At 36.0% G+C, this 27160-nt stretch overlaps 1 protein-coding gene across 2 annotated transcripts; it reads left to right on the plus strand.

The window, feature by feature from the left end:
• The first annotated feature begins 1622 nt into the window (after nucleotides 1-1622).
• Nucleotides 1623-10873, plus strand: LOC125681187 (porphobilinogen deaminase-like). 2 transcript variants are annotated; one of them, XM_048921154.2, is made up of 11 exons: nucleotides 1623-2006; nucleotides 5831-5903; nucleotides 6832-6881; nucleotides 7652-7785; nucleotides 7900-7977; nucleotides 8936-9011; nucleotides 9173-9286; nucleotides 9507-9665; nucleotides 9860-9913; nucleotides 10038-10136; nucleotides 10293-10873. In XM_048921154.2, exons 1-11 carry the CDS (start codon nucleotides 1962-1964, stop codon nucleotides 10533-10535), a joined length of 1125 nt encoding a protein of 374 aa, XP_048777111.1. In that variant the 5' UTR covers nucleotides 1623-1961; the 3' UTR covers nucleotides 10536-10873. The 2 variants fall into 2 exon arrangements, with proteins under 2 accessions (XP_048777111.1, XP_048777112.2); XM_048921155.2 differs by having other exon boundaries at nucleotides 1661-1770.
• Nucleotides 10874-27160: the final 16287 nt, after the last annotated feature.

Below are 27160 nucleotides of genomic sequence, written 5' to 3' on the forward strand. Positions count from 1 at the left end.
ACTATGCAAGTTCAAATTACATGTATTCACAACACTCAATCTGAAAATATTTAACAGTAAAATGCACAGAATTTAATGTCATGATTTATTCGTTTCTATGACATTCAATTTCTATAACGTTTGTAGTGGAGTCACTGCCAGAACGTGCACTACATGCCGAGTGTGAACGAATGAACCTTTGCATAATGAGAACACTACCTAAATAAATCGAAATATTTGACACAGACAGGGTCGGTTCACGGCGCAACATATAACCACAAAGGTTTCGTGTATATTGAAGGGGGTATTTTTTTCCTGTCAAATCGAAAAGTATATTAACAGGGACACGCTGAGACCAACATCATCCTCGCAAAATAAAGATGGAATATGGTAAAGTTTCCGTACTTTTTTGTGCGTTGAGTGATCTATCTTTAATGGTACCTGTACTAGGCCTATATGATGATTTTAATGCTTACGTAATATATTAACAGTTAATAAAATATAGCATTAGTAAATAAAGTGGGTTTTTTTTTCTTCTAGTCGCTTTTCATACTTGTGGGGTACTTTAGTAACTTTACTCCAGGTTTACCCTCACCAAGGTCATTTTAAGTCAGACAAACCTGGACTTAAAATTCCCCATCCCACGAACGAACATCTCCATGTGCCACTTTTAAGTCACTCATCACGTGAGGAGCTCCAAGGTTTAACATTTCCTTTACGCTTTAAATCGCTATAAAACATTCTTGAAGAATCACTTTAGTCAGCCTATTTTAACCTTATGATTTATTAACGGTTCACAAGTCGAAACTCCTAGATCTAAACATTTTGTTAATTAGGCTAGCTTACATGTTTAAAACTTGTTAAATGCATTAGATACACATAATATTGGTAGTATAATAATGGTATATTTAAACTAACTGCCAGCGAGGAGTCTAGACATTTATAATGCATGTACATGTAAGACATACACAACATAGAGTCGTAGGGCTAAAGGTCTATAAACAACCAAATACTATCATTGTTTTAGAGACGACTTCACACCAACACATTATAAATTGGTGCGAAACTGTACATATGTAATAAATAAATAGAGAATGGCGAACGAAAGGTCTTCCATGCTATTTCTGATAAGAAGATATGATCATGGGAAGGGGAATGATAAATGCTCGCTTCAAATGCAACTCACTGAGAAAATGAAAACTGATTCTGAATATTACATTTGGCTGTATGTGTTGTACAGTTTACGATGAAACGAGAGAGAGAGAGAGAGAGAGAGAGAGAGAGAGAGAGAGAGAGAAAGCAGGCAAACTCAGGTCTTGGGTTTTATTTACTTAATTAGACTGGTATAACATAATCATAAATGCCTACTATTTTTTCCAACCATTAGGCCTTTAGCAATCTTATTGAAATTAGACTCATAAAGCAGAGTAAAAGTCAGATGGCCCAATAACTTAAATTTTAATCGATTGATTTTTTTTTTTTTTAAATACACTTTCCTTAGTTTTAACCAATTCATAAAGATGGTAAGAGACTTATATAAATTGATTTACTGGTCATTATATAAAATCCATTAATTGTTCATATAAAATATTTACTTTGTCACATGTCAAATACCGTAAAAATAATTCTTCATTAATTATTAAAAGAATAGAAAACCAAACGTGCACGTGATACACACACTACCAAATATGTGACTCCATTTTAAAGACGACCAATATGTTTAAAAAAAATTATATTTCCCTAGAGATTGTCTATAGCTTTGTCTGTCACGTGGATAACAATATTCTTTGGGTAACCTTCTCATTCCTCATGTGGCTCATCTGATCGGGTTCAGTCGAATGTCCTTGACAGCGAAATTATAAATATGTTTCGGACTCCTCGGTTCTCTTCAGTAAATCAGGAAGTGTTGATGTTCTGACACGTGTGTTTTTAAACAGATAGGCCTAGAGTTTTTTATAATTTGTCGGTCTTATTATACAAAAATGGAGACTAAAAGTGTTGTCAAAGTTGGTTCCCGTAAAAGCCAGGTATGTACGTTTGGTCTGAAAGCGCAGTGTTTCCCAGAAACCTCATTAAATTGGTAAACAGATGGAGCATGTTTACCGCTGAACATTACCAGTTTGTTTACATTTTGCGATCTAATTTCTGAACTGTTTTATGTAAAGGTGAATTAGATGTCATATATATAATCACATTTATATTCCTTTTATAAAATGAATAATCAATATCATCATCCTATTTTTTCTTCTTCTCTTTTTCTGTTGCTAAAGTTTGGCTAACCGTAGAACTTCATTTTAGAAATTTTAAAGGCAATATAAGGGATGGGCCGATGGGGGTAATCTCAGCGAGATTTGTCGAGGCTGGATATTTGGGATGGGGTTACAGTGTCAATTTTGCACTTAGAAAATAAATTCGATGAGATATGCTTGACTGAAAAACATTGGTTCGAATAATACAGTATATATGGAGTACATAAGTTGTGAAAAAATGAAACTCAGCTCCATCAGGGTGAAACCCAGCCCCATCAGGGCGTAGCTAGCCTTTTGGACATGCATACGCAGAATATTAAAGGTTAGGTCTGTACATTTATGGGACAAAGTTCCAAGAGGCTCCACAATTTGGAGCATTATTCGTTTGAAAACTTACCTTATATTAATTTGCACACGAAAATAAATGACCATATTAGTAACAAATTTAATAAATTACTGAACATTGCCAAGTAGTAATAGATTTGATCTAAATGATTCAGTGTTCTAAGTTCATCCTATCTTGGAATTTGGAAAATGGTGTGACTGCATCTGTAAAAGTTATAGTTATGCCCCTGATAACTTGTGATAACTATTTAATTTGATTAGGCAGACTTCTCAAATATTTTTAAAATTCATTTCAACCAGTTATATTCATTGAACATTTTGAATGTATTCTTATAATCTTATCAGAGAGCTGTCTTATCATTTACTAAGAGGATTAACATTGTGTAATATCCGTAGTTTAATATCTGTTAAGATGGCAGTCTGAACTTCCTTGCTATTTTCATGTTTTGATTGTCCCCCTGTAAATGTGCAAGCCTACAAACATCTAAATATTCAGCTTTCCGCTTAGTAACTGCTCGTCATGTCATGCAATGATTGTAGTCTTGACCATTGAACCTTGGATCACAAAGATAGCAAGCAAAGTCACGGCTGAACCTTCATTCAAAGATTAATTCATGACATATCTATGTACAGGAAGTCTCAAAAGTTTGTGATCACCTCATGAGGTGTCTGTTTACAACCAGTATGTTTAACTGTGACCTATTAAGTTGACTAATGCATTTCCAATGCACAGTCGATATACAATTTTACATAAGACCAGGAATGTTTCTTTTTACTTTAGGTTTATGACACAACTATTAAGATGAACTACATGCATGTAAAACTAGCTCTCAATGGTATAAATGTAGCATATTATTTAATTAGTTAATTTGTGTAAAGGCAATTATTGAAGACATAAAAATAAATTTTATGTGGACATGGATCAAATTATGAATAACTTAATCATTAAATTTTGTTTTTGATGGTCAGTTTTCCAATGATTGATTTGAATATTCATCTTATAAGAATATTTGTATTTGCTCACGGATATTAAAATTCAGTTGTACAACAGAAAATCAACAAATTAATAATGACAGATGATACTATGGGAAATTCCTGGTGTTTTTATTTTCAATCAATACATAACATTTTCTGGTGTGACGTTTGTATAAAATGATTGATGTAGATGTAGGCATGAGGTTCGTTCAGGTGTTACACTTATTTGCAACAGTCTACTGGTGTTTACCTCATTTACAACACACCTAAAGCTGTTTTCTTTTTTGTGCACTCATTACCACAAAAACAACTAGATTAATTAGATAAAATTTCGAATAAAGTTTTAATTTTCATTGAAAGCATTGTTTACTTATGCCTCTTATGAATACTCTTGTATAATTCTGTATAATACAGACTTTGACAGAAACTAGAGACCACACAAACTTCCATAGAGAAATTTGTCATTTTGAAATCTGTGTGTGAAACTAAATATTAGGAAACTACCTGTACTTTGTAAATTGAGAAGTTTTAAGATTTAAATGGAATTGATGACGACCTTCAAAATCATGTGACATGAATGCTAGGCTTTAATCTTCTGAACATGCATCCCTGTCATGTGACTGTATATATTAATAGGAGCTTTCTAGACCTTCACAGTGTTGGTTGCTGTCCATCATATGATCTCTGACTTTGTAGTATACCTTTGGTCATGTGATTTCAATAGAAAGCTTGTGCTAGCTCTCAAGGTTCTGAAAAAATATATGAATGTTTTTAGTTTTGTCAGCCAAGTTAGTACTAGTGATAGTGGCCTTTTATATAGAATTTACCAAAAGTGAACTGAATATTATAAATGGTCTTTTAAGGTATCATCCACAAGATTATGAATTCTTTTCATTTGTCCTGAAGAAGGGACAGGTCGTCCCGAAAATTTGACAATTTGGTTGTTCGTGTCGTTGGTCATTTTAGTGCTAAATGTATAATTTTTTGGTATTTGACCTTCATTGTATCCACATTGTGGATCCGACACTTCTAGGTATCTGGTGTTGTCCAGGAACTATATATTTCAATGATATCATGTATATATTTTTATATCACACATACTATCTATTTTCTATTCTCTTATTTGTCTACAGTCTGTGAACATTTTCATATATACAGGCCAAAACATAAATCAGTCATTTATTACTAAATGTGTCGCAGATTCATCAAACACACACTGACATTTGCTTGTGTCTGAGGTCAGTTACCTGTGTGCACCTGTGGTGTGGTCATTTAAGGTCGGTCATCAGACCATGATGTCATGGTCTACCGCTGCAATTCATGACTGTTTGTAAAATGCTTCATTCATGTAAATATGAGAGTGAGAAAACTAGCAATTTCACATGATGCACACATCAAAACAGCTAAAGGCAATACCCGTAAGATATAAATGTTGCTGGTACATACCTTTCATATTTGCATATACCATTCATAAGCTTGTAAGAAGTTTATTTAGTGAAAGTGATTGAGATAAGTGTTAATATTATGAGAAGACTCGTAACCTACTGGTTGTGCAGCCATCAGTGAAGGAGGTGTACTATATTGTCATTATGGCTGACTTCCTCTCAAAACCTTAATGAAGATATAAATATTAGCAATATTTGTGTATTCCTTTTAAATTTGATTACCTAGCTCCGTCGGTTAACATGTCGAATGCTGATCTGTAGATCGCGAGTTCGAGTCCAGACTGGGATTGTACTTTTTTCCCAGGTTACTTTCTATTTAAACTGCATTTTTTTGACTAAATAAAGTAAATTTGAAAGTTTTCAATTTCTAAATTTTATTGCACATTTCCTCCACTTTTCATCGACATCAAATTTCTCTGGTGTGTTATATTCCTTCTCATAAAAAAGCAAATTACAAATGTATATACATGTATGCTTATACAATATGAATATTTATTGAAAGTTGAAGGTATTTCACAATTATTGTAGATCACCAGCAAAATATGTTTATATAGGTGTCTAGATCTGTACAGCATTTGGAAATATAAATCTAAAAAAAAAAAAACAAGATGTTGCTATGAAAGATAATCAGACATCTTTATAGCATTATACTCTTGAAAGTTACATCAGTGAATGATATATATGATAATTTATTCAAATGCAAATACATGTACCAGTAATATATATACATTCAATTACATTTGATTTCTGCCTTTTAGCATTCACTTGTGTGATAAAAACTATAGATAAAATATTGATTTCCAATGACTGATATTTTAATGGTATTTTATCTTTCAGCTTGCCCTGATACAGACAAACACAGTCATTAATCACCTGAAGAAACTCAACCCACATCTGACGTTTGAAATCAGTAAGTGAATTACCAAGTCAGATACTGAGTATCAATTAACAAACCATGCAGATTACATTTCAACTCATATGTACCAGCGTTTTACACATTTTTCATACATGATAATGTAAATGGAAAGTTGCTATAAATCTATTATACAGCTGTAGGTCTTATATGTGTGTGTCGATACAGGGAGGTAAATTAATACACAGAAAATACAATTCAGATACATTAAATCAAAACATCAAATACTGTAAAACCTGATTATAACAAACTTCTTATGCAATGGAAATTGGTTATAACGAACTTCAAATGCAATAAAACTTGGTTAATTTGAACTAGCTGTAGTGAGCTTTATAATGAACAATTTTCTGTATTCATTGTTTTTCCATTATGTAGCTTGTGAGTAGATCTCTAGTATTAAAGAGTAAAATGATTAATGATGAAAACTTCATTCTGTTTGACTGCATTATCTTGAGGTGACCATCTAGGGGAAAAAACCCAACATTTTTAGTTGCTTACTTTATAAGTTTTATGATTACAATGTGCTAGCTGTCCCGTTTTTCAAATTTCTGAATAACCAAGTTACAGAAACTGTTTTAGAACTCCACATTTCATTACTACAGATATTTTATGGTTGTTTATATTTGAGTGCCTTTCAAGTTTGGCACAGACACAACTGCACAATTTAATTTAAGGATAGCTCAAAGATATTAAAATTTCTATTTAATATTTATCCATTTATTGTACTTGTACGTGATAGAAATATTTATCCATTATTATGATAAATTGTACATCGATAACTCTGATTGCTATAAATTTGAATAAGTTTGTATGTCAAGATGGTTAGCTGAGTACACCAGCAGATTATACACCATGAGAACAATATTATATTGCTACAAATAATTATCTATCAACCTGCAGGTAACTTTTCTTTTTTCTCCCCCAGTTTCTATGCAGACAACAGGAGACAAGGTTTTGGATGCAGCTTTGTCAAAGGTATCTAATTATGACATAAATATTTTGCGTAATTTTTCCAATTAAGTCTTTGATCATGTTGATATACATAAATTTAGATTATTTAGCTAATTATATACAGCCTGATAATGTTACAAAGTTTGTAGAGCAAATTAAGCTTGTTTAACTTAATTTGTTAAAATCTGGTTAGAAGTTCTGGTGATATACACAAGATAAAATGCTACAGTTGTTAAGTGTTCAATGAGCTGAAGCTCTAACATGAAGATGGTTGCTCTTTATAAACAGAGCCAATCCACAGGCTTGGAAAGGAATATCTTGAGGAAAGAAAATGTCCAATTTGTACATGTGTGTGTGTAATTATGATACATAAACGACATGTAGAACAGAATATTCACATACATGTATAAGATATTAAAGATACAAACTTGTAAGGCTTTCTTTTGGAATACATAATGTGTAAGTTTCACCTTATGTTATTTTATTTAAGGAATGATTGTAATTTCTACTTTTTTTATACAATATAAAGAAAGTTTGGGTAAAAATACGTAAAATGTCCCAACTTACTTTATATTGTGTATTTTATATCGTATAAAATGAGTAGAAATTACTTTCATTCCTCATGATTGAATTTTTTTGTAAAATGTATTTCAAATAATTTGATCAATATTTATAATGAAAATTTGAATTTCATATAACACGTACGGAGCAATATTACCTTAGTACATGTAGAAATAAAAGAGCCAAACATATTGCAACATCATTAAATTATTATGAAATACATTGACTTGCAGATAGGGGAGAAGAATTTGTTCACGCGAGAGCTGGAAGTTGCGCTGGAGAAGAATGAGGTAGATTTTGTTGTCCACTCACTGAAGGATCTGCCTACTGTCCTACCGGAGGGACTTCTCATTGGATGTATCTACAAGTCAGTATATATATAGCAGGGCTTATCTGGGTAGATGAGGAATGAAATATTCTACACAGATTCTACAATGTACAAAGAGACTCGAGGTTTAATATGAAACTGCTTGTATTGTAGGAGGGATAGTCCTTATGATGCTGTGGTAATGCATCCATCAAATGCTGGCAAGAAGCTGGAAGATTTGCCAGATGAAAGGTATACCAATAATCACACTTCTAACTTGCTTTGATTTTTTTCGATGGATTCTTTTGAGAGCACCTGATCTATTACTGAGTCATAAAAGTCTGCTTTGTAATAGTCCGGCGACTACTTTAACTTTTGTTATCTGTTTACGAATTATAATGTTGCATGGGCACAAACACTTCATGTAAATGAATACACACTGAAAGAAATATAAATACATACAGAAGTAGAAAACAATGTTGTTGACAAAGTGTCTTTGCACAGATGCGAACCTTGCAAGCTCGGTCTGCCATTCTGTTGCAAAGTCACCAAGCAGGCATTTCTAGATCTTCACCCAATAGCCTATAAATTTTCATTTAACATGTAACTGCACTAAAATTTGAATATATATCTGCTACAATTGTTAAATATATATGTATATAGAAATGTAGAATAAAAAGAATTCTTCATTAGTATGATTGTGGGATTGGGAAATTCCATCAAAGGGACAAGATTCACAGTCAAATTGAGGTTTCCCCAAGTCCTTGTCCCCGAGGTAAAATTCCTCAATCTCACACAAGTAAATAACGAAGGATTATTTTTCTCACATTTTACCTACAGTTTAGTGCATTAATTCAGGAGCTTTGAGAAGATTTAAAATTACCAAAATCCTCATTTGAACTTAAATGCAAACACTAACTAGACAGAAGACACTTTCTGTGTAAACTTTTTTAAAAAACCAAGGCTGCCCCTCAAAAAGCCATATCAAATCGAAATTTGAAGAAAACTACAAAATATTTTACTTCTACATGTAACATAAATCATAAAAAAATACATGATGTCATAATCAGTGACTTCTTAGCAGTATAAGACAGAAAAATCTCACATGGGTAACATCAGTCTCACACTGAGGATAATGTGAGAGACTTGTACCCTTACTTGATAAGCTGTCCAATCACACTGTATATGTGTTATCTCCCTTCTTTTGTAGTGTAATTGGAACCAGTTCTCTAAGACGAGCTGCACAGCTAGCCAGGAAGTTCCCAAAATTTATATTTGAAAATATTGTATCCTTTTTGAAGTTTTACAACATATGTGTGTTATTCAAAAGCAATATCTCTAAAGAATTAGGGTCCACTTTGAGTGAAAACGTATTTGATTTTGCTTGATAGGTTATGATTGTAAATATAAAGTTTCAAATATTGAAATTTCCTTAACACCGGAATAGAGAGGAAACCTGAACACCCGCTTCAAGAAGCTGGACGAGGACAATAAGTACTCAGCCATTATTTTAGCAGAAGCTGGGCTACACAGGATGGGCTGGCAGGACAGAATCTCTCAGGTGGGCAGATCATAATGGAATCCTTATATATATATAATGCATCTTTAAATGAAAACAGGTAAAAAAAAAAAAAAAAGAAAGAGAGAGAATAATAGAGATAAGGCCAAATAAAAATAAAAAAGCTATTGAGTCTAATATTACATATGTAGCAGTGGAGGCTTCAATAGAAGTGGATTACTTGCTTCAAATTGTATCTGAGAATTTCTTGTTGTTTTAACAGGTGTTGGACAAGAATTCCTGTATGTATGCTGTTTCTCAAGGTGCCATGGCCGTAGAATGTAGAAATAATGATTCATTTACCCTCAGTCTTCTGTCCCAGATCCACGACCCCGAAACTGTCATCCAGTGTGTGGCAGAGAGAGCGTTCCTGAAGAAACTGGTAAATACTTACATGTGTTCTATACAAGTTTATACAGCACTGAAAGATTTCACAACTAGTACCATCATTATAAACATGATAAAATTGTCACTTAGGCCAAAATGATTATATTTTTAAGGAATGCATAATCATACATGCAGTAATGTTTATGATAATGTTTCTTTTTTTAATGATTGTTCTTTTTGTATAAATAGGAGGGTGGTTGCAGTGTTCCAGTTTCAGCATTCTCAGAGATCAAAGATGGAAAGGTTAGTGATTTAGTGAGGTTATGCTTATAGCAACACATATACTGACTGTTGAGTATATTACACAGTTCTGTTCACAAGATTTTGACACTGATTTTCACTGTACAAGTATTCCGTTCCCTTCCAGTTGTCCCTTACTGGTGGTGTATTCAGCATTGATGGCACAAGAGGAAAAATTGAAACTGTGTGTTTGGATCTTCCAGAGTCCATTAAAGAGACAGATGAGGTATCTACATGGAATTTATACTTAAATATATAACAAGAACTTATCATACATATAATATTTTGTAAATGCACAATCAAGAAGTTTTCTAACCTTCATGATATATTTTTAATAAAATTTTATCATATGCATGAACTCATCATTATAATACATTTATAGCTCATCATTTCTCCAAATGGACCAAGGCAGTTTGCTGGTGTTGTTGGAAATAGAGAAGTATCTATAGCAACCCTAGAAGTAGCCCAAGAAGTCGGTGACCAGGTGGCAGACCTCATGTTGAAGTCTGAAGCCAAAGACATCCTGGCCAATGCCAAGGCTGAAACAGCTGCTGCTATCATTGCCGAGAAACAGAGAAAGGATGCTGAAAAACTGAGAAATGGAGTCAAAGCTAATGGGCACTAGTCAGGAATTATCAGATTTTATCAGCAAATTAGAGAAAAATTTATTACATTTTCACCTTTAAGGACATTTCATTTTAATGCAGACATTTGCAACTCGAGTGTGCTAGATAAGTTGATTACTGATAGCTGATCAGTGCCAATATTTAACTTTTAATATTTTACTTTTAAGTACATGCAGATGTACCAATGCCAAATACAAAATTTTATAGTGACTTCAAGGAATTAATATTTATTTTCCCTCTGTTATATATTAAAGTTTATGGATTTTTTTGAAAAAAATATTGTTATTTTATGGTGCTTTATATTTTATGTTCATGAAATAAAATATGATAGACTGTTGGATATTATTATGTTTATTTTAAGATAATCTATGTCAGAAGAAACTTAATTTCCCTTAATAGGGACTATATTATACATAATTTGTATTGAAAAGTTAGTGGATGATTATGAAAGGGAGAGAACTGAGTGGAGTTTTGGTTTGTACTACATAGTTTATTTTCAGTAGATAGGGAGTTACCTTTCTTTTCCCTATAATCAGGACATAGTGAATGGGTGTAATTCAATTGCATCAGGTGGCCAGGCCTGTCCATCTTGATATTCCTTTGAACTTTTATTCGTGGAACTGAATGTTCTTGTATACTGTAAAACATCTGTAAGTAGTGGTCATCTTCAGACTCTAGCCTGCTCTCCTTGTCAAATCTGCTCTCATTTAAGTTTGACAAGTATGTTTATTATGTCATACTGCATTTAGTTTATTAAACTAGTACACCTCTGACTGACCTTGGCTCCTGCAGTTACCCCATTGATTAGAATGTAATATATGAATTCACAAATGATAGACAAAGTGATCCCCTAAGTTTATAAGGGAAACTGCAGGGATTAATGCAGGTATCTCGATAATATTTTTAATAAAAGTCAAACATATTTTCATCCAATGAATCTGCATTCTATCGAGAAGGCAGACTTGACAAAGTTTAGCTTTTTCTCCATGTATTGATAGTCTTTTGTGACGATTCCGTATTGTCACTTTAGGAAAGCAGGCATTGAGAAATGAGCAAGTGTTTGCCCACATGTCTCGTATCTTCTGATTTATGTTAGCATGGTGTTAGGGGTCAACAAGATCATCAACCCTCTGAGAGATTGATGAAGTACAGGGTGTTTTGTTTTCTAACACATTAAGATGATAATGGTAGGGTTGTAGTAATAGACCTAGACTTAAGATATTGTACTTAAGTAATTGAACTGTTTTTCTATAGTATTGATGATGGATAACTGAAGGATTTTAGTTTCTCGCTCAGCCTTTGAACTTTTACTCGACGTACTTAAGGTGCTGTGTCTCTAGGCATTGATGTCACATGTCGCAGTCGCTTAAGTGATACGGTCCGGGTTGATTTACTTGATCAAGGAATATAATTTTTCTAATCAATTAATGGACACAAAAAATTTACAATGTCATTTTATGAGTTATCTCTGATGCTTGATGTTTATTTTTGGAGGCTTTTTTTTAATAGCCAAAGTTGATAAAACAGCTTTAATGTCACAATGAAATCTATACTTTTTAACTGGAAGTGATTTTCAAGTTACAGTTTCTATGTGCTTTTTTACTCCATGTAATGATTTTTTCCATGAATTTATATTTCAGACAACACGTTTTTTTTTGTTGTTTTTTTTTTTGTCTGTGACCCTGTATCAAAGTGAAACATGGACTTGAAGAAAAGAGTGTCCTTCATAGAAAAAAAAAGTTTCATTTTAATTTTTCATGTACATGTGTGTTTTGCAAGAAGTGATTGTGGTATGTATTGATAGATACTTGATATGAAGAGTTTCTTAGTTAACAAAACATTTCCTACAGAATGTTGAAGTTACCATTTCTTACTCCAATACCAGTTCATGTACATGTCAATCTTTTCAGGAAACACAAACAGTATCAGGAATTTGTCCATTAAGAGTCTTCACTGCTGATTAGATGTATACTTATTCAGGCAGTTTTCATGTAAATAAAGATATACATTGTACGATATAAGAAAGGCATGTAATCATTTCATTGGTATTTTATCACTTTTAATCAATCTTACTTATCTTATCTGAATACAAATTCTTTGATGCATGTTTCGAATGTAAGGCATTGTTGCTTGTTTGATGAAGAATAAAGATATTTGGAAGAAATTCTAGGTTTTATTTTGCTTATTTGGGTTCATTTCAAATATAGGGTGCTTTCCTTTGAGATGGCCTCGGAGACAACATTACTGGAAAATCCGATACCGCCAGTAGGTAACACGCATACTGATGGTAATACCGGCTTAGTGGAAAATGCCCCCTCTATTGACAAACGTGGGCATTGCTTTGGTAATGCAATAGTGTAGACTATAGTATTCCACGGTAGCGTGTATAGCAAGTTGTTACATCTGTTTGAAAAATCACCCCCATGGGTCTCTTGCCCAGATTAACTGATTTCTTCTGAAAAACAAAAATAAAGTTAACCGATTTCTTGTGAAAAAGAAGAATTATCAAAAGACACTATTACTTTACCGTAAAACAACACTACGCTGCACTGAAATAGAATACAAAAGTTTTGGACTATTAAATGGAAATGCATTATAATTGTACTATGTGTACAATAATTTATTGTCAATTAGTAGTGATGCCTTCAGAAAAGTGAAGTTTGTAATTCAAGGAGAAATAAATCATAGAGAAATCTCAGTTACATACTTATAATTTGAATAAATATACTCTGTTTAGTGATCGCTGGGTCGGAGTTCACACATAGTATCACTATCTTACTACCCAGAGTCCGTACCATCATAGTATCACTATCTTACTACCCAGAGTCTGTACTGTCATAGTATCACTATCTTACTACCCAGAGTCTGTACCATCATAGTATCACTATCTTACTACCCAGAGTCTGTACTGTCATAGTATCACTATCTTACTACCTAGAGTCCGTACCATCATAGTATCACTATCTTACTACCCAGAGTCTGTACCATCATAGTATCACTATCTTACTACACAGAGTCTGTACCATCATAGTATCACTATCTTACTACCCAGAGTCCGTACCATCACAGTATCACTATCTTACTACCCAGAGTCTGTACCATCATAGTATCATTATCTTACTACCCAGAGTCTGTACCATCATAGTATCACTATCTTACTACACAGAGTCTGTACCATCATAGTATCACTATCTTACTACCCAGAGTCCGTACCATCACAGTATCACTATCTTACTACCCAGAGTCTGTACCATCATAGTATCACTATCTTACTACACAGAGTTTGTACCATCATAGTATCACTATCATACTATCCAGAGTCTGTATCATCATAGTATCACTATCTTACTACCCAGAGTCTGTACCATCATAGTATCACTATCTTACTACACAGAGTTTGTACCATCATAGTATCACTATCACACTACCCAGAGTCCGTACCATCATAGTATCACTATCTTACTACCCAGAGTCCGTACCATCACGGGGTTCACACAGATCTGGCACTTTAGAAAACGTGTTAGTGTAGTGCTTAACTTGCTCTGTCAAATGATTGCCTTGGAATACTGTTGCTACCATGCATTCCATCGTATCATCGCCACAATGACACGTGGTGGTTTATGTCACAATAGTACCATGGTGATACTATGACGGTACAGACTCTGGGTAGTACGATGGTGATACTATGATGGTACGCAGTGGCGGATTTAAGGGGGGATTTAAGGTAAATCGTGGTATCTTGTTTAGAAAAATGTACTAAACGATAAAAGAAGCACTGATTCCTTCCACTCTCGGAGAAATAAATGACAAAATCCTTTGATTTCTTGAATTACTTTATTGGGAGAACATACTTTTCTCCAAAAATCCTTAAAATTTGCGTCATTTTACTAATTTCACCATATTAAAAATGATAGAAAACAGTACACATGACTTAAATAGGAGACATATTTCAAGCCCTGTCAAAATCTAAGAGCTTCCGGTCCCCATACCCCCTGCCTCATGAAGTGGCGCCCCCCGTAACCGCAATTCCTGTATCCGCCCCTGGTACGGACTATGAGTAGTAAGATAGTGGTACTATGATGGTACAGACTCTGGGTAGTAAGATAGTGATACTATGATGGTACAGACTCTGGGTAGTAAGATAGTGATACTATGATGGTACAGACTCTGTGTAGTAAGATAGTGATACTATGATGGTAAAGACGCTGGGTAGTAAGATAGTGATACTATGATGGTAAGGACTCTGGGTAGTATGATAGTGATACTATGATGGTAAAGACGCTGGGTAGTATGATAGTGATACTATGATGGTAAAGACGCTGGGTAGTATGATAGTGATACTATGATGATACAGACTCTGTGTAGTATGATAGTGATACTATGTTGGTAAAGACACTGGGTAGTATGATAGTGATACTATGATGGTAAGGACTCTGGGTAGTACGATAATGATACTATGATGGTACGGATTCTGGGTAGTACGATAGTGATACTACATTGTATGATGGTAGTAATACTATGACAGTACGGACTCTGGGTAGTAAAATAGTGATACTATGACGGCAACAGACTCTGGGTAGTAAGATAGTGATACTATGACAGTACAGACTCTGGGTAGTAAGATAGTGATACTATGATGGTACGGACTCTGGGTAATACGATAGTGATACTATGATAGTACAAACTCTGTGTAGTAAGATAGTGATACTATGATGGTACAGACTCTGGGTAGTGTGATAGTGATACTATGATGGTACAAACTCTGTGTAGTAAGATAGTGATACTATGATGGTACAGACTCTGGGTAGTAAGATAATGATACTATGATGGTACAGACTCTGGGTAGTAAGATAATGATACTATGATGGTACAAACTCTGTGTAGTAAGATAGTGATACTATGATGGTAAAGACTCTGGGTAGTAAGATAATGATACTATGATGGTAAAGACTCTGGGTAGTAAGATAGTGATACTATGATGGTACAGACTCTGGATAGTAAGATAGTGATACTATGACAGTACAGACTCTGGGTAGTGTGATAGTGATACTATGATGGTATAGACTCTCGGTAGTAAGATAGTGATACTATGACGGCAACAGACTCTGGGTAGTATGATAGTGATACTATGATGGTACAGACTCTGGGTAGTAAGATAGTGATACTATGATGTTACAGACTCTGGGTAGTAAGATAATGATACTATGATGGTACAGACTCTGGGTAGTGTGATAGTGATACTATGATTGTACAGACTCTGGGTAGTGTGATAGTGATACTATGATTGTACAGACTCTGGGTAGTAAGATAGTGATACTATGATGGTACAGACTCTGGGTAGTGTGATAGTGATACTATGATTGTACAGACTCTGGGTAGTGTGATAGTGATACTATGACAGTACAGACTCTGGGTAGTAAGATAATGATACTATGACAGTACAGACTCTGGGTAGTAAGATAGTGATACTATGATGATACATAAGATAGTGATACTATGATGATACAGACTCTGGATAGTAAGATAGTGATACTATGATGGTACAGACTCTGGGTAGTGTGATAGTGATACTATGATTGTACAGACTCTGGGTAGTAAGATAGTGATACTATGATGGTACAGAGTCTGGATAGTATGATAGTGATACTATGGTGGTACAGACTCTGGGTAGTACGATAGTGATACTATGATGGTAAAGACGCTGGGTAGTATGATAGTGATACTATGATGGTAAAGATGCTGGGTAGTATGAAAGTGATACTATGATGGTAAAGACGCTGGGTAGTATGATAGTGATACTATGATGGTAAAGACGATGGGTAGTATGATAGTGATACTATGATGGTACAGACTCTGGGTAGTAAGATAGTGATACTATGATGGTACAGAGTCTGGATAGTATGATAGTGATACTATAGTGGTACAGACTCTGGGTAGTACGATAGTGATACTATGATGGTAAAGACGCTGGGTAGTATGATAGTGATACTATGATGGTAAAGACGATGGGTAGTATGATAGTGATACTATGATGGTACAGACTCTGGGTAGTAAGATAGTGATACTATGACGGCAACAGACTCTGTGTAGTAAGATAGTGATACTATGATGGTACAGACTCTTTGTAGTAAGATAGTGATACTATGATGGTACAAACTCTGGGTAGTAAGATAGTGATACTATGATGGTACAAACTCTGTGTAGTAAGATAGTGATACTATGATGGTACAAACTCTGTGTAGTAAGATAGTGATACTATGATGTTACAGACTCTGTGTAGTAAGATAGTGATACTATGACAGTACAGACTCTGTGTAGTAAGATAGTGATACTATGATGGTATAGACTCTGGGTAGTAAGATAGTGATACTATGATGTTACAGACTCTGGGTAGTAAGATAGTGATACTATGATGTTACAGACTCTGGGTAGTAAGATAGTGATACTATGACAGTACAGACTCTGGGTAGTATGATAGTGATACTATGATGGTACATACTCTGGGTAGTGTGATAGTGATACTATGATGGTACAGACTCTAGGTAGTAAGATAGTGATACTATGATGGTACAAACTCTGTGTAGTAAGATAGTGATACTATGATGGTACAAACTCTGTGTAGTAAGATAGTGATACTATGATGTTACAGACTCTGGGTAGTAAGATAGTGATACTATGATGGTACAGACTCTGGGTAGTGTGATAGTGATACTATGATGGTACAGACTCTGGGTAGTAAGATAGTGATACTATGACAGTACAGACTCTGTGTAGTGTGATAGTGATACTATGATGGTACAGACTCTGGGTAGTGTGATAGTGATACTATGACGGCAACAGACTCTGGGTAGTATGATAGTGATACTATGATGGTTCAGACTCTGTGTAGTAAGATAGTGATACTACGATGGTACAGACTCTGGGTAGTAAGATAGTGATACTATGATGATACATAAGATAGTGATACTATGATGATACAGACTCTGGATAGTAAGATAGTGATACTATGATGGTACAGACTCTGGGTAGTGTGATAGTGATACTATGATTGTACAGACTCTGGGTAGTAAGATAGTGATACTATGATGGTACAGAGTCTGGATAGTATGATAGTGATACTATGGTGGTACAGACTCTGGGTAGTACGATAGTGATACTATGATGGTAAAGACGCTGGGTAGTATGATAGTGATACTATGATGGTAAAGACGATGGGTAGTATGATAGTGATACTATGATGGTACAGACTCTGGGTAGTAAGATAGTGATACTATGACGGCAACAGACTCTGTGTAGTAAGATAGTGATACTATGATGGTACAGACTCTTTGTAGTAAGATAGTGATACTATGATGGTACAAACTCTGGGTAGTAAGATAGTGATACTATGATGGTACAGACTCTGGGTAGTAAGATAGTGATACTATGACAGTACAGACTCTGTGTAGTAAGATAGTGATACTATGATGGTACAGACTCTGTGTAGTAAGATAGTGATACTATGATGGTACAGACTCTGGGTTGTAAGATAGTGATACTATGATGGTACAGACTCTGGGTAGTAAGATAATGATACTATGATGGTAAAGACTCTGGGTAGTAAGATAGTGATACTATGAGAGTACAGACTCTGGGATGTTAGATTGTGGTACTATGATGGTACAGACTCTGTGTAGTAAGATAGTGATACTATGATGGTAAAGACGCTGGGTAGTATGATAGTGATACTATGATGATACAGACTCTGTGTAGTATGATAGTGATACTATGATGGTAAAGACACTGGGTAGTATGATAGTGATACTATGATGGTAAGGACTCTGGGTAGTACGATAATGATACTATGATGGTACGGACTCTGGGTAGTACGATAGTGATACTACATTGTATGATGGTAGTAATACTATGACAGTACAGACTCTGTGTAGTGTGATAGTGATACTATGATGGTATAGACTCTGGGTAGTAAGATAGTGATACTATGACAGTACAGACTCTGTGTAGTATGATAGTGATACTATGATGGTACGGACTCTGGGTAGTAAGATAGTGATACTATGATGGTACGGACTCTGGGTAATACGATAGTGATACTATGACGGCAACAGACTCTGGGTAGTAAGATAGTGATACTATGGTGGTACAGACTCTAGGTAGTACAATAGTGATACTATGATAGTACAAACTCTGTGTAGTAAGATAGTGATACTATGATGGTACAGACTCTGGGTAGTAAGATAGTGATACTATGACAGTACAGACTCTGGGTAGTAAGATAGTGATACTATGATGGTACAGAATCTGGGTAGTAAGATAGTGATACTATGACGGCAACAGACTCTGGGTAGTAAGATAGTGATACTATGATGGTACAGACTCTGGGTTGTAAGATAGTGATACTATGATGGTACAGACTCTGGGGAGTGTGATAGTGATACTATGATGGTACAGACTCTGGGTAGTAAGATAATGATACTATGATGGTACAGACTCTGGGTAGTAAGATAGTGATGCTATGATGGTATAGACTCTGGGTAGTGTGATAGTGATACTATGATGGTATAGACTCTGGGTAGTAAGATAGTGATACTATGATGTTACAGACTCTGGGTAGTAAGATAGTGATACTATGATGGTACATACTCTGGGTAGTGTGATAGTGATACTATGATGGTACAGACTCTGGGTAGTAAGATAGTGATACTATGATGGTACAGAGTCTGGATAGTATGATAGTGATACTATGGTGGTACAGACTCTGGGTAGTACGATAGTGATACTATGATGGTACAGACTCTGGGTAGTATGATAGTGATACTATGATGGTAAAGACGCTGGGTAGTATGATAGTGATACTATGATGGTAAAGATGCTGGGTAGTATGAAAGTGATACTATGATGGTAAAGACGCTGGGTAGTATGATAGTGATACTATGATGGTAAAGACGATGGGTAGTATGATAGTGATACTATGATGGTACAGACTCTGGGTAGTAAGATAGTGATACTATGATGGTACAGACTCTGGGTAGTAAGATAGTGATACTATGACAGTACAGACTCTGTGTAGTAAGATAATGATACTATGATGGTACAGACTCTGGGTAGTAAGATAGTGATGCTATGATGGTATAGACTCTGGGTAGTGTGATAGTGATACTATGATGGTATAGACTCTGGGTAGTAAGATAGTGATACTATGATGTTACAGACTCTGGGTAGTAAGATAGTGATACTATGATGTTACAGACTCTGGGTAGTGTGATAGTGATACTATGACAGTACAGACTCTGGGTAGTACGATAGTGATACTATGATGTTACAGACTCTGGGTAGTAAGATAGTGATACTATGATGGTACAGACTCTGGGTAGTGTGATAGTGATACTATGACGGCAACAGACTCTGGGTAGTATGATAGTGATACTATGATGGTTCAGACTCTGTGTAGTAAGATAGTGATACTATGATGGTACAAACTCTGTGTAGTAAGATAGTGATACTATGATGGTACAAACTCTGTGTAGTGTGATAGTGATACTATGATGTTACAGACTCTGGGTAGTGTGATAGTGATACTATGACAGTACAGACTCTGGGTAGTAAGATAGTGATACTATGATGGTACAGACTCTGTGTAGTAAGATAGTGATACTATGATGGTACAGACTCTGGGTAGTAAGATAGTGATACTATGATGGTAAAGACTCTGGGTAGTAAGATAGTGATACTATGATGGTACAGACTCTGTGTAGTAAGATAGTGATACTATGATGGTACAGACTCTGGGTAGTAAGATAGTGATACTATGATGGTAAAGACTCTGGGTAGTAAGATAGTGATACTATGATGGTACAGACTCTGTGTAGTGTGATAGTGATACTATGATGGTACAGACTCTGGGTAGTAAGATAGTGATACTATGACAGTACAGACTCTGGGTAGTAAGATAGTGATACTATGAGAGTACAGACTCTGGGTAGTTAGATTGTGGTACTATGATGGTACAGACTCTGTGTAGTAAGATAGTGATACTATGATGGTAAAGACGCTGGGTAGTATGATAGTGATACTATGATGGTAAAGACGATGGGTAGTATGATAGTGATACTATGATGGTAAGGACTCTGGGTAGTATGATAGTGATACTATGATGGTAAAGACGCTGGGTAGTATGATAGTGATACTATGATGGTAAAGACGCTGGGTAGTATGATAGTGATACTATGATGATACAGAATCTGTGTAGTATGATAGTGATACTATGATGGTAAAGACGCTGGGTAGTATGATAGTGATACTATGGTGGTAAGGACTCTGGGTAGTACGATAATGATACTATGATGGTACGGACTCTGGGTAGTACGATAGTGATACTACATTGTATGATGGTAGTAATACTATGACAGTACGGACTCTGGGTAGTAAGATAGTGATACTGTGATGGTACGGACTCTGGGTAGTTAGATTGTGGTACTATGATGGTACGGACTCTGTGTAGTAAGATAGTGATACTATGGTGGTACGGACTCTGTGTAGTAAGATAGTGATACTATGATGGTAAAGATGCTGGGTAGTATGATAATGATACTATGATGGTAAAGACGCTGGGTAGTAAGATAGTGATACTATGACAGTACAGACTCTGGGTAGTAAGATAGTGATACTATGAGAGTACAGACTCTGGGTAGTGTGATAGTGATACTATGATTGTACAGACTCTAGGTAGTAAGATAGTGATACTATGATGGTACAAACTCTGTGTAGTAAGATAGTGATACTATGATGGTACAAACTCTGTGTAGTAAGATAGTGATACTATGATGTTACAGACTCTGGGTAGTAAGATAGTGATACTATGATGGTAAGGACTCTGGGTAGTATGATAGTGATACTATGATGGTAAAGACGCTGGGTAGTATGATAGTGATACTATGATGGTAAAGACGCTGGGTAGTATGATAGTAATACTATGATGATACAGACTCTGTGTAGTATGATAGTGATACTATGATGGTAAAGACGCTGGGTAGTATGATAGTGATACTATGATGGTAAGGACTCTGGGTAGTATGATAGTGATACTATGATGGTAAAGACGCTGGGTAGTATGATAGTGATACTATGATGGTAAAGACGCTGGGTAGTATGATAGTAATACTATGATGATACAGACTCTGTGTAGTATGATAGTGATACTATGATGGTAAAGACGCTGGGTAGTATGATAGTGATACTATGATGGTAAGGACTCTGGGTAGTACGATAGTGATACTATGATGATACGGACTCTGGGTAGTACGATAGTGATACTATGATGGTACGGACTCTGGGTAGTACGATAGTGATACTACATTGTATGATGGTAGTAATACTATGACAGTACGGACTCTGGGTAGTAAGATAGTGATACTATGACGGCAACAGACTCTGGGTAGTAAGATAGTGATACTATGAAAGTACAGACTCTGGGTAGTATGATAGTGATACTATGATGGTACGGACTCTTGGTAGTAAGATAGTGATACTATGATGGTACGGACTCTGGGTAATACGATAGTGATACTATGACGGCAACAGACTCTGGGTAGTAAGATAGTGATACTATGGTGGTACAGACTCTAGGTAGTACGATAGTGATACTATGATGGTACAAACTCTGTGTAGTAAGATAGTGATACTATGATGGTACAGACTCTGGGTAGTAAGATAGTGATACTATGACGGCAACAGACTCTGGGTAGTAAGATAGTGATACTATGATGGTACAGACTCTGGGTTGTAAGATAGTGATACTATGATGGTACAGACTCTGGGTAGTGTGATAGTGATACTATGATGGTACAGACTCTGGGTAGTACGATAATGATACTATGATGGTACAGACTCTGGGTAGTATGATAGTGATACTATGATGGTACAGACTCTGGGTAGTAAGATAATGATACTATGATGGTACATACTCTGTGTAGTAAGATAGTGATACTATGACAGTACAGACTCTGGGTAGTAAGATAGTGATACTATGATGGTACAGACTCTGGGTAGTGTGATAGTGATACTATGACGGCAACAGACTCTGTGTAGTAAGATAGTGATACTATGATGGTACGGACTCTGGGTAGTAAGATAGTGATACTATGATGGTACAGACTCTGGGTAGTGTGATAGTGATACTATGACGGCAACAGACTCTGGGTAGTAAGATAGTGATACTATGATGATACAGACTCTGGGTAGTGTGATAGTGATACTATGACAGTACAGACTCTGGGTAGTAAGATAGTGATACTATGGTGGTACAGACTCTGGGTAGTGAGATAGTGATACTATGATGGTACAGACTCTGGGTAGTGTGATAGTGATACTATGACGGCAACAGACTCTGGGTAGTAAGATAGTGATACTATGATGGTACGGACTCTGGGTAGTAAGATAGTGATACTATGATGGTACAGACTCTGGGTAGTGTGATAGTGATACTATGACGGCAACAGACTCTGGGTAGTAAGATAGTGATACTATGATGGTACGGACTCTGGGTAGTAAGATAGTGATACTATGATGGTACAGACTCTGGGTAGTGTGATAGTGATACTATGATGGTACAGACTCTGGGTAGTGTGATAGTGATACTATGATGGTATAGACTCTGGGTAGTAAGATAGTGATACTATGACGGCAACAGACTCTGGGTAGTAAGATAGTGATACTATGATGATACAGACTCTGGGTAGTGTGATAGTGATACTATGACAGTACAGACTCTGGGTAGTAAGATAGTGATACTATGATGGTACAGACTCTGGGTAGTATGATAGTGATACTATGATGGTAAAGACTCTGGGTAGTACGATAGTGATACTATGATGGTACGGACTCTGGGTAGGGTCACGTTCACTATCGTGCTATTCTACTGTCAACTTCTAGGTCGATGACACGATGAAGTTATAACAGGAAGACAACGAAGTGATGCCAAATGAAATGATTACAGGTGATGCAATAACATGATGATACAAATGTGCGATGACGATGACAAGGCATTATATCGTGTCATCTCGTCATTGCTTCATCTTGCTATCGCACCATTATCATTGCGTCATCACCGCCTCCCCATCCTGTCGTCTTTATCGTGTCATCGCATCATAGACCTACAGCGTACAAGTTGAGAGCAGATTGGCGCAGTAGTGAACAATATAACCCTATCCAGATTATAAACGGTGACTGTCCATTAATTATACATCATATTAGAATGTTATGAGTTTACACCCATACGAAATAGACTTTTTAATAATGTGCAATCAATGAAAGAACTTTTTACAAATATCGACAATCATTATATTATAAAATATTTATACAAGAATTCGATTTTTACTTAAAAATTTGAAATTTTTCATAATACAACTGTTTATATTAACGAATTGATTTTTTAACCTGTTTATGTATTTTTAACTTTTGTGTCCGTCAGATAGGACCTTAAAGGGTGTCCCGTGTCAAGGATCATAACCTCCTTGGCACGCATGAGATCGTTTCCCTGATGTTCGAAAAAAGAGTAGGCTCACAGGGCGCCGTCAGGGAAACTCAAACATATTTCAATTAGTTAACCGCCGTAAAATGGCTGAAATATTGCTAAAACGGCGTAAAACATGAATCAATCGATCGATGATACAAAGAAATCGCATAGCATTACCAGTCCATCGTACCATATCGTATAACTGTGTCATAGCGGCGATGGAACGATGAAGGCACAGAGATGATACGATGGAAACACGGTGATGATACGATGAAGACACGGCGATGATACGATGGACGCACGGCGATGATACGATGGAGAGACGGTGATGATACGATGGAGACACGGCGATGATACGATGGAGAGACGGTGATGATACGATGGAGACACGGATGATACGGTGGAGACACGGCGATGATACGATGGAGACACGGTGATGATACGATGGAGACACGGTGATGATACGATGGAGGCACGGTGATGATATGATGGAGGCACGGTGATAATACGATGGAGGCACGGCGATGATACGATGGAGACACGGTGATGATACGATGGAGACACGGCGATGATACGATGGAGACACGGCGATGATATGATGGAGGCACGGCGATGATACGATGGAGGCAAGGCGATGACACAATGGAGGCACGGCGATGATACGATGGAGGCACGGTGATGATACGATGGGGACACGGTAATGATACAATGGAGGCACGGTGATGATACAATGTAATGCATGACAAATATGGAATTCGGATAGGGTCACGTTGTTCACTATACACTATCCTGATATCGGCATGTACATGTAAGTCGATGGCGCTATATGCAAAGACGTATAGTGAAATTTCCAGACAAAGAAACAGTGGCATGATAAGATAACAAGATGATTTGATAGCGCGATAAAGTAATAGCACGATACTGCGATAGAGCATCGTCATTCCACCATTGTGTCGCATCACACCATCTTGTCACATCGCACAATCGAGTCACATCGCACCATCGTTTCACATCGCGTCATCGTGCTATACAACATACGTCTTAAAAACGGCGGATTCAAGTCACGGTAGGCGTTGGTACAATAAAGTACCCTCACTGCCACGGCCTTGAGCGCCAATTTGTGGTACTTCATCCTTTAAAAAGGTGGTGACGTCTCTATATGAGTGAAACATTCTTAATGGGACGTAAAACAACAACCCATCGCTTCATCGTTATCGTGCCATCTCACTATTGCGTCATCGTGTCATTTACCACGAATTCGATATTAGTAGAAGGATAGAGCGATAGGGAACAACGTGGCCCTCTCCTGATTCAGTAGGCTGACAGAATACTAGTATTTAAAACATCGAGGTTCAATTTAGAGGAACTGATGTAGAAGAGTAGCGTCTACCATCTCAGCTATATCTAGCAATGTTAGAAGATATCCTTATTCATATTCATAAACCTCGTCATAACACAAAGTAACAATTTTAACAGTGAATATCACAGCTTACAAATTCTGGGGAGAAATTATCGGAAAATATATAAATTTCATTTTATAGATCAAATGCTGCAAAATGTAGTTGTAAACTTGAATTTCGAGGCGATGTAATGAAATCAATCCGTACAAGCGGGGATAATGTTGAGATGGTCTCATTTATTTGCAAGCGATGATTTCGAATCATTCAATACGCATACGTGAAAAAAGTACAGACCCCATGAACCGAAACACCGTCAGGACTTTTTCTGAGATAGTATCATAATCAAGAATGATGAAACAATGATAATTAAGGTGAATTTATGTAGTATCCGTATCGTGAACAAACATAGTTACGTCAAAGAAAACATCACTTCTTTGTGGTTTTAAAGGATTGCTTGCAAAAACATCTCCTAAAGTATTATTATAGAAGACACACTGTAATTTCCAATCGCTTAGTATTCGAGTGGGCTACAGACGATTAAATAACTTGTGAACTATTGTAAATTAAACACACAATTTACACGATGAAAACATAACATCTGCTTTGTCTGATTCAATGAATTCGACGCAGACGATCTAACTTCAAGCACTATCACTTTGAACGACTGTCACACAACAGAGTGCTGAAAAAAGGTAAAACAGTTTGACTATAGTGTAAGCTACCCTAAAATAAGTAGTGGTGTTACTAGCATTTTTTAATCTTCAGCTGATCCACTATTGTCAAGATAATTCCAATGGTCATTTAAAGTTGATAAACAAAATTACCCCCATCCCATTTCTCTCCAATCCTAGCGAATAATACCAATCTAGAAACCTTTCCATGGTGGACTCTATGCATTGCAGCAGGCTATACGAATGTAAAATAGAATGTTGGTTTTTTCAGAAATATAAGTCTTGGTCGTCCAGTGTGAAGGGATATTTCAAACTAAGCATTTACTGTGGTTAGTACATTATGAGTAATCTTATTTTGACTTTACTTCTCTAAGATATTTAAATATTGTCGCCGTACAACTTGGAGAAATCAAACGTTGTAACGTATATAGCCTTCGGTCACGTGACTAAAGTTAACCAATCAAAATTTATCTTTTAGACCTTTAACCAATCAGTGATTTGTATGGTTGCACAACTACTTTCCCCGTTCAGACACGAAGGAAAATTACCAAATACAAATGATTACATCTAAATATCAAACACTAAAGAGTTCAATTAGTTAATATATACTCTAACAAGTGAATATCACAAATCTCGAGCATGTGGGTTAAAATATTATGTGCGTAGTTCCTACAGTGCGAATGCGTAATAAATAAACTTAAATAATTGAATGACGTTTAGATGACTTGTATAGAAAACATCGTAAATATCTTCGACACAAAACCGGAAATGACGAGTGAATCTGCACTCGTAAAAAGACAATGGCAGCCAAATATCCACCCGACATTCACTACCATTACCCCTCGTGCAACTGAAATATACACGCAAATACATGAAATAACTTGCGATTGCTCCAAACAAGATGAATAACTTAACTATCAGAACACATGTAAACATGAAACATATCAAAATATACGGGGTTAACTTTTGAACGAGTAATTAATAATACACAACCTATTATTGAACTCCATCATTCTTGTAGAGGATCAAACAACAGATTA

Source organism: Ostrea edulis, chromosome 2 (assembly GCF_947568905.1).
Source record: "Ostrea edulis chromosome 2, xbOstEdul1.1, whole genome shotgun sequence".
NCBI classification, from domain to species: Eukaryota; Metazoa; Mollusca; class Bivalvia; order Ostreida; family Ostreidae; genus Ostrea; species Ostrea edulis.

Excerpts from the sequence above, each read along its gene's own strand:
- LOC125681187 (XM_048921155.2), top strand. The coding sequence starts at position 1,696 with ATGTTTAAAAAAAATTATATTTCCCTAGAGATTGTCTATAGCTTTGTC. Across the intron at positions 5,904-6,831 it reads ACATCTGACGTTTGAAATCA|TTTCTATGCAGACAACAGGA; the intron begins GTAAGTGAATTA and ends TTTCTCCCCCAG. Across the intron at positions 9,914-10,037 it reads CAGAGATCAAAGATGGAAAG|TTGTCCCTTACTGGTGGTGT; the intron begins GTTAGTGATTTA and ends GTTCCCTTCCAG.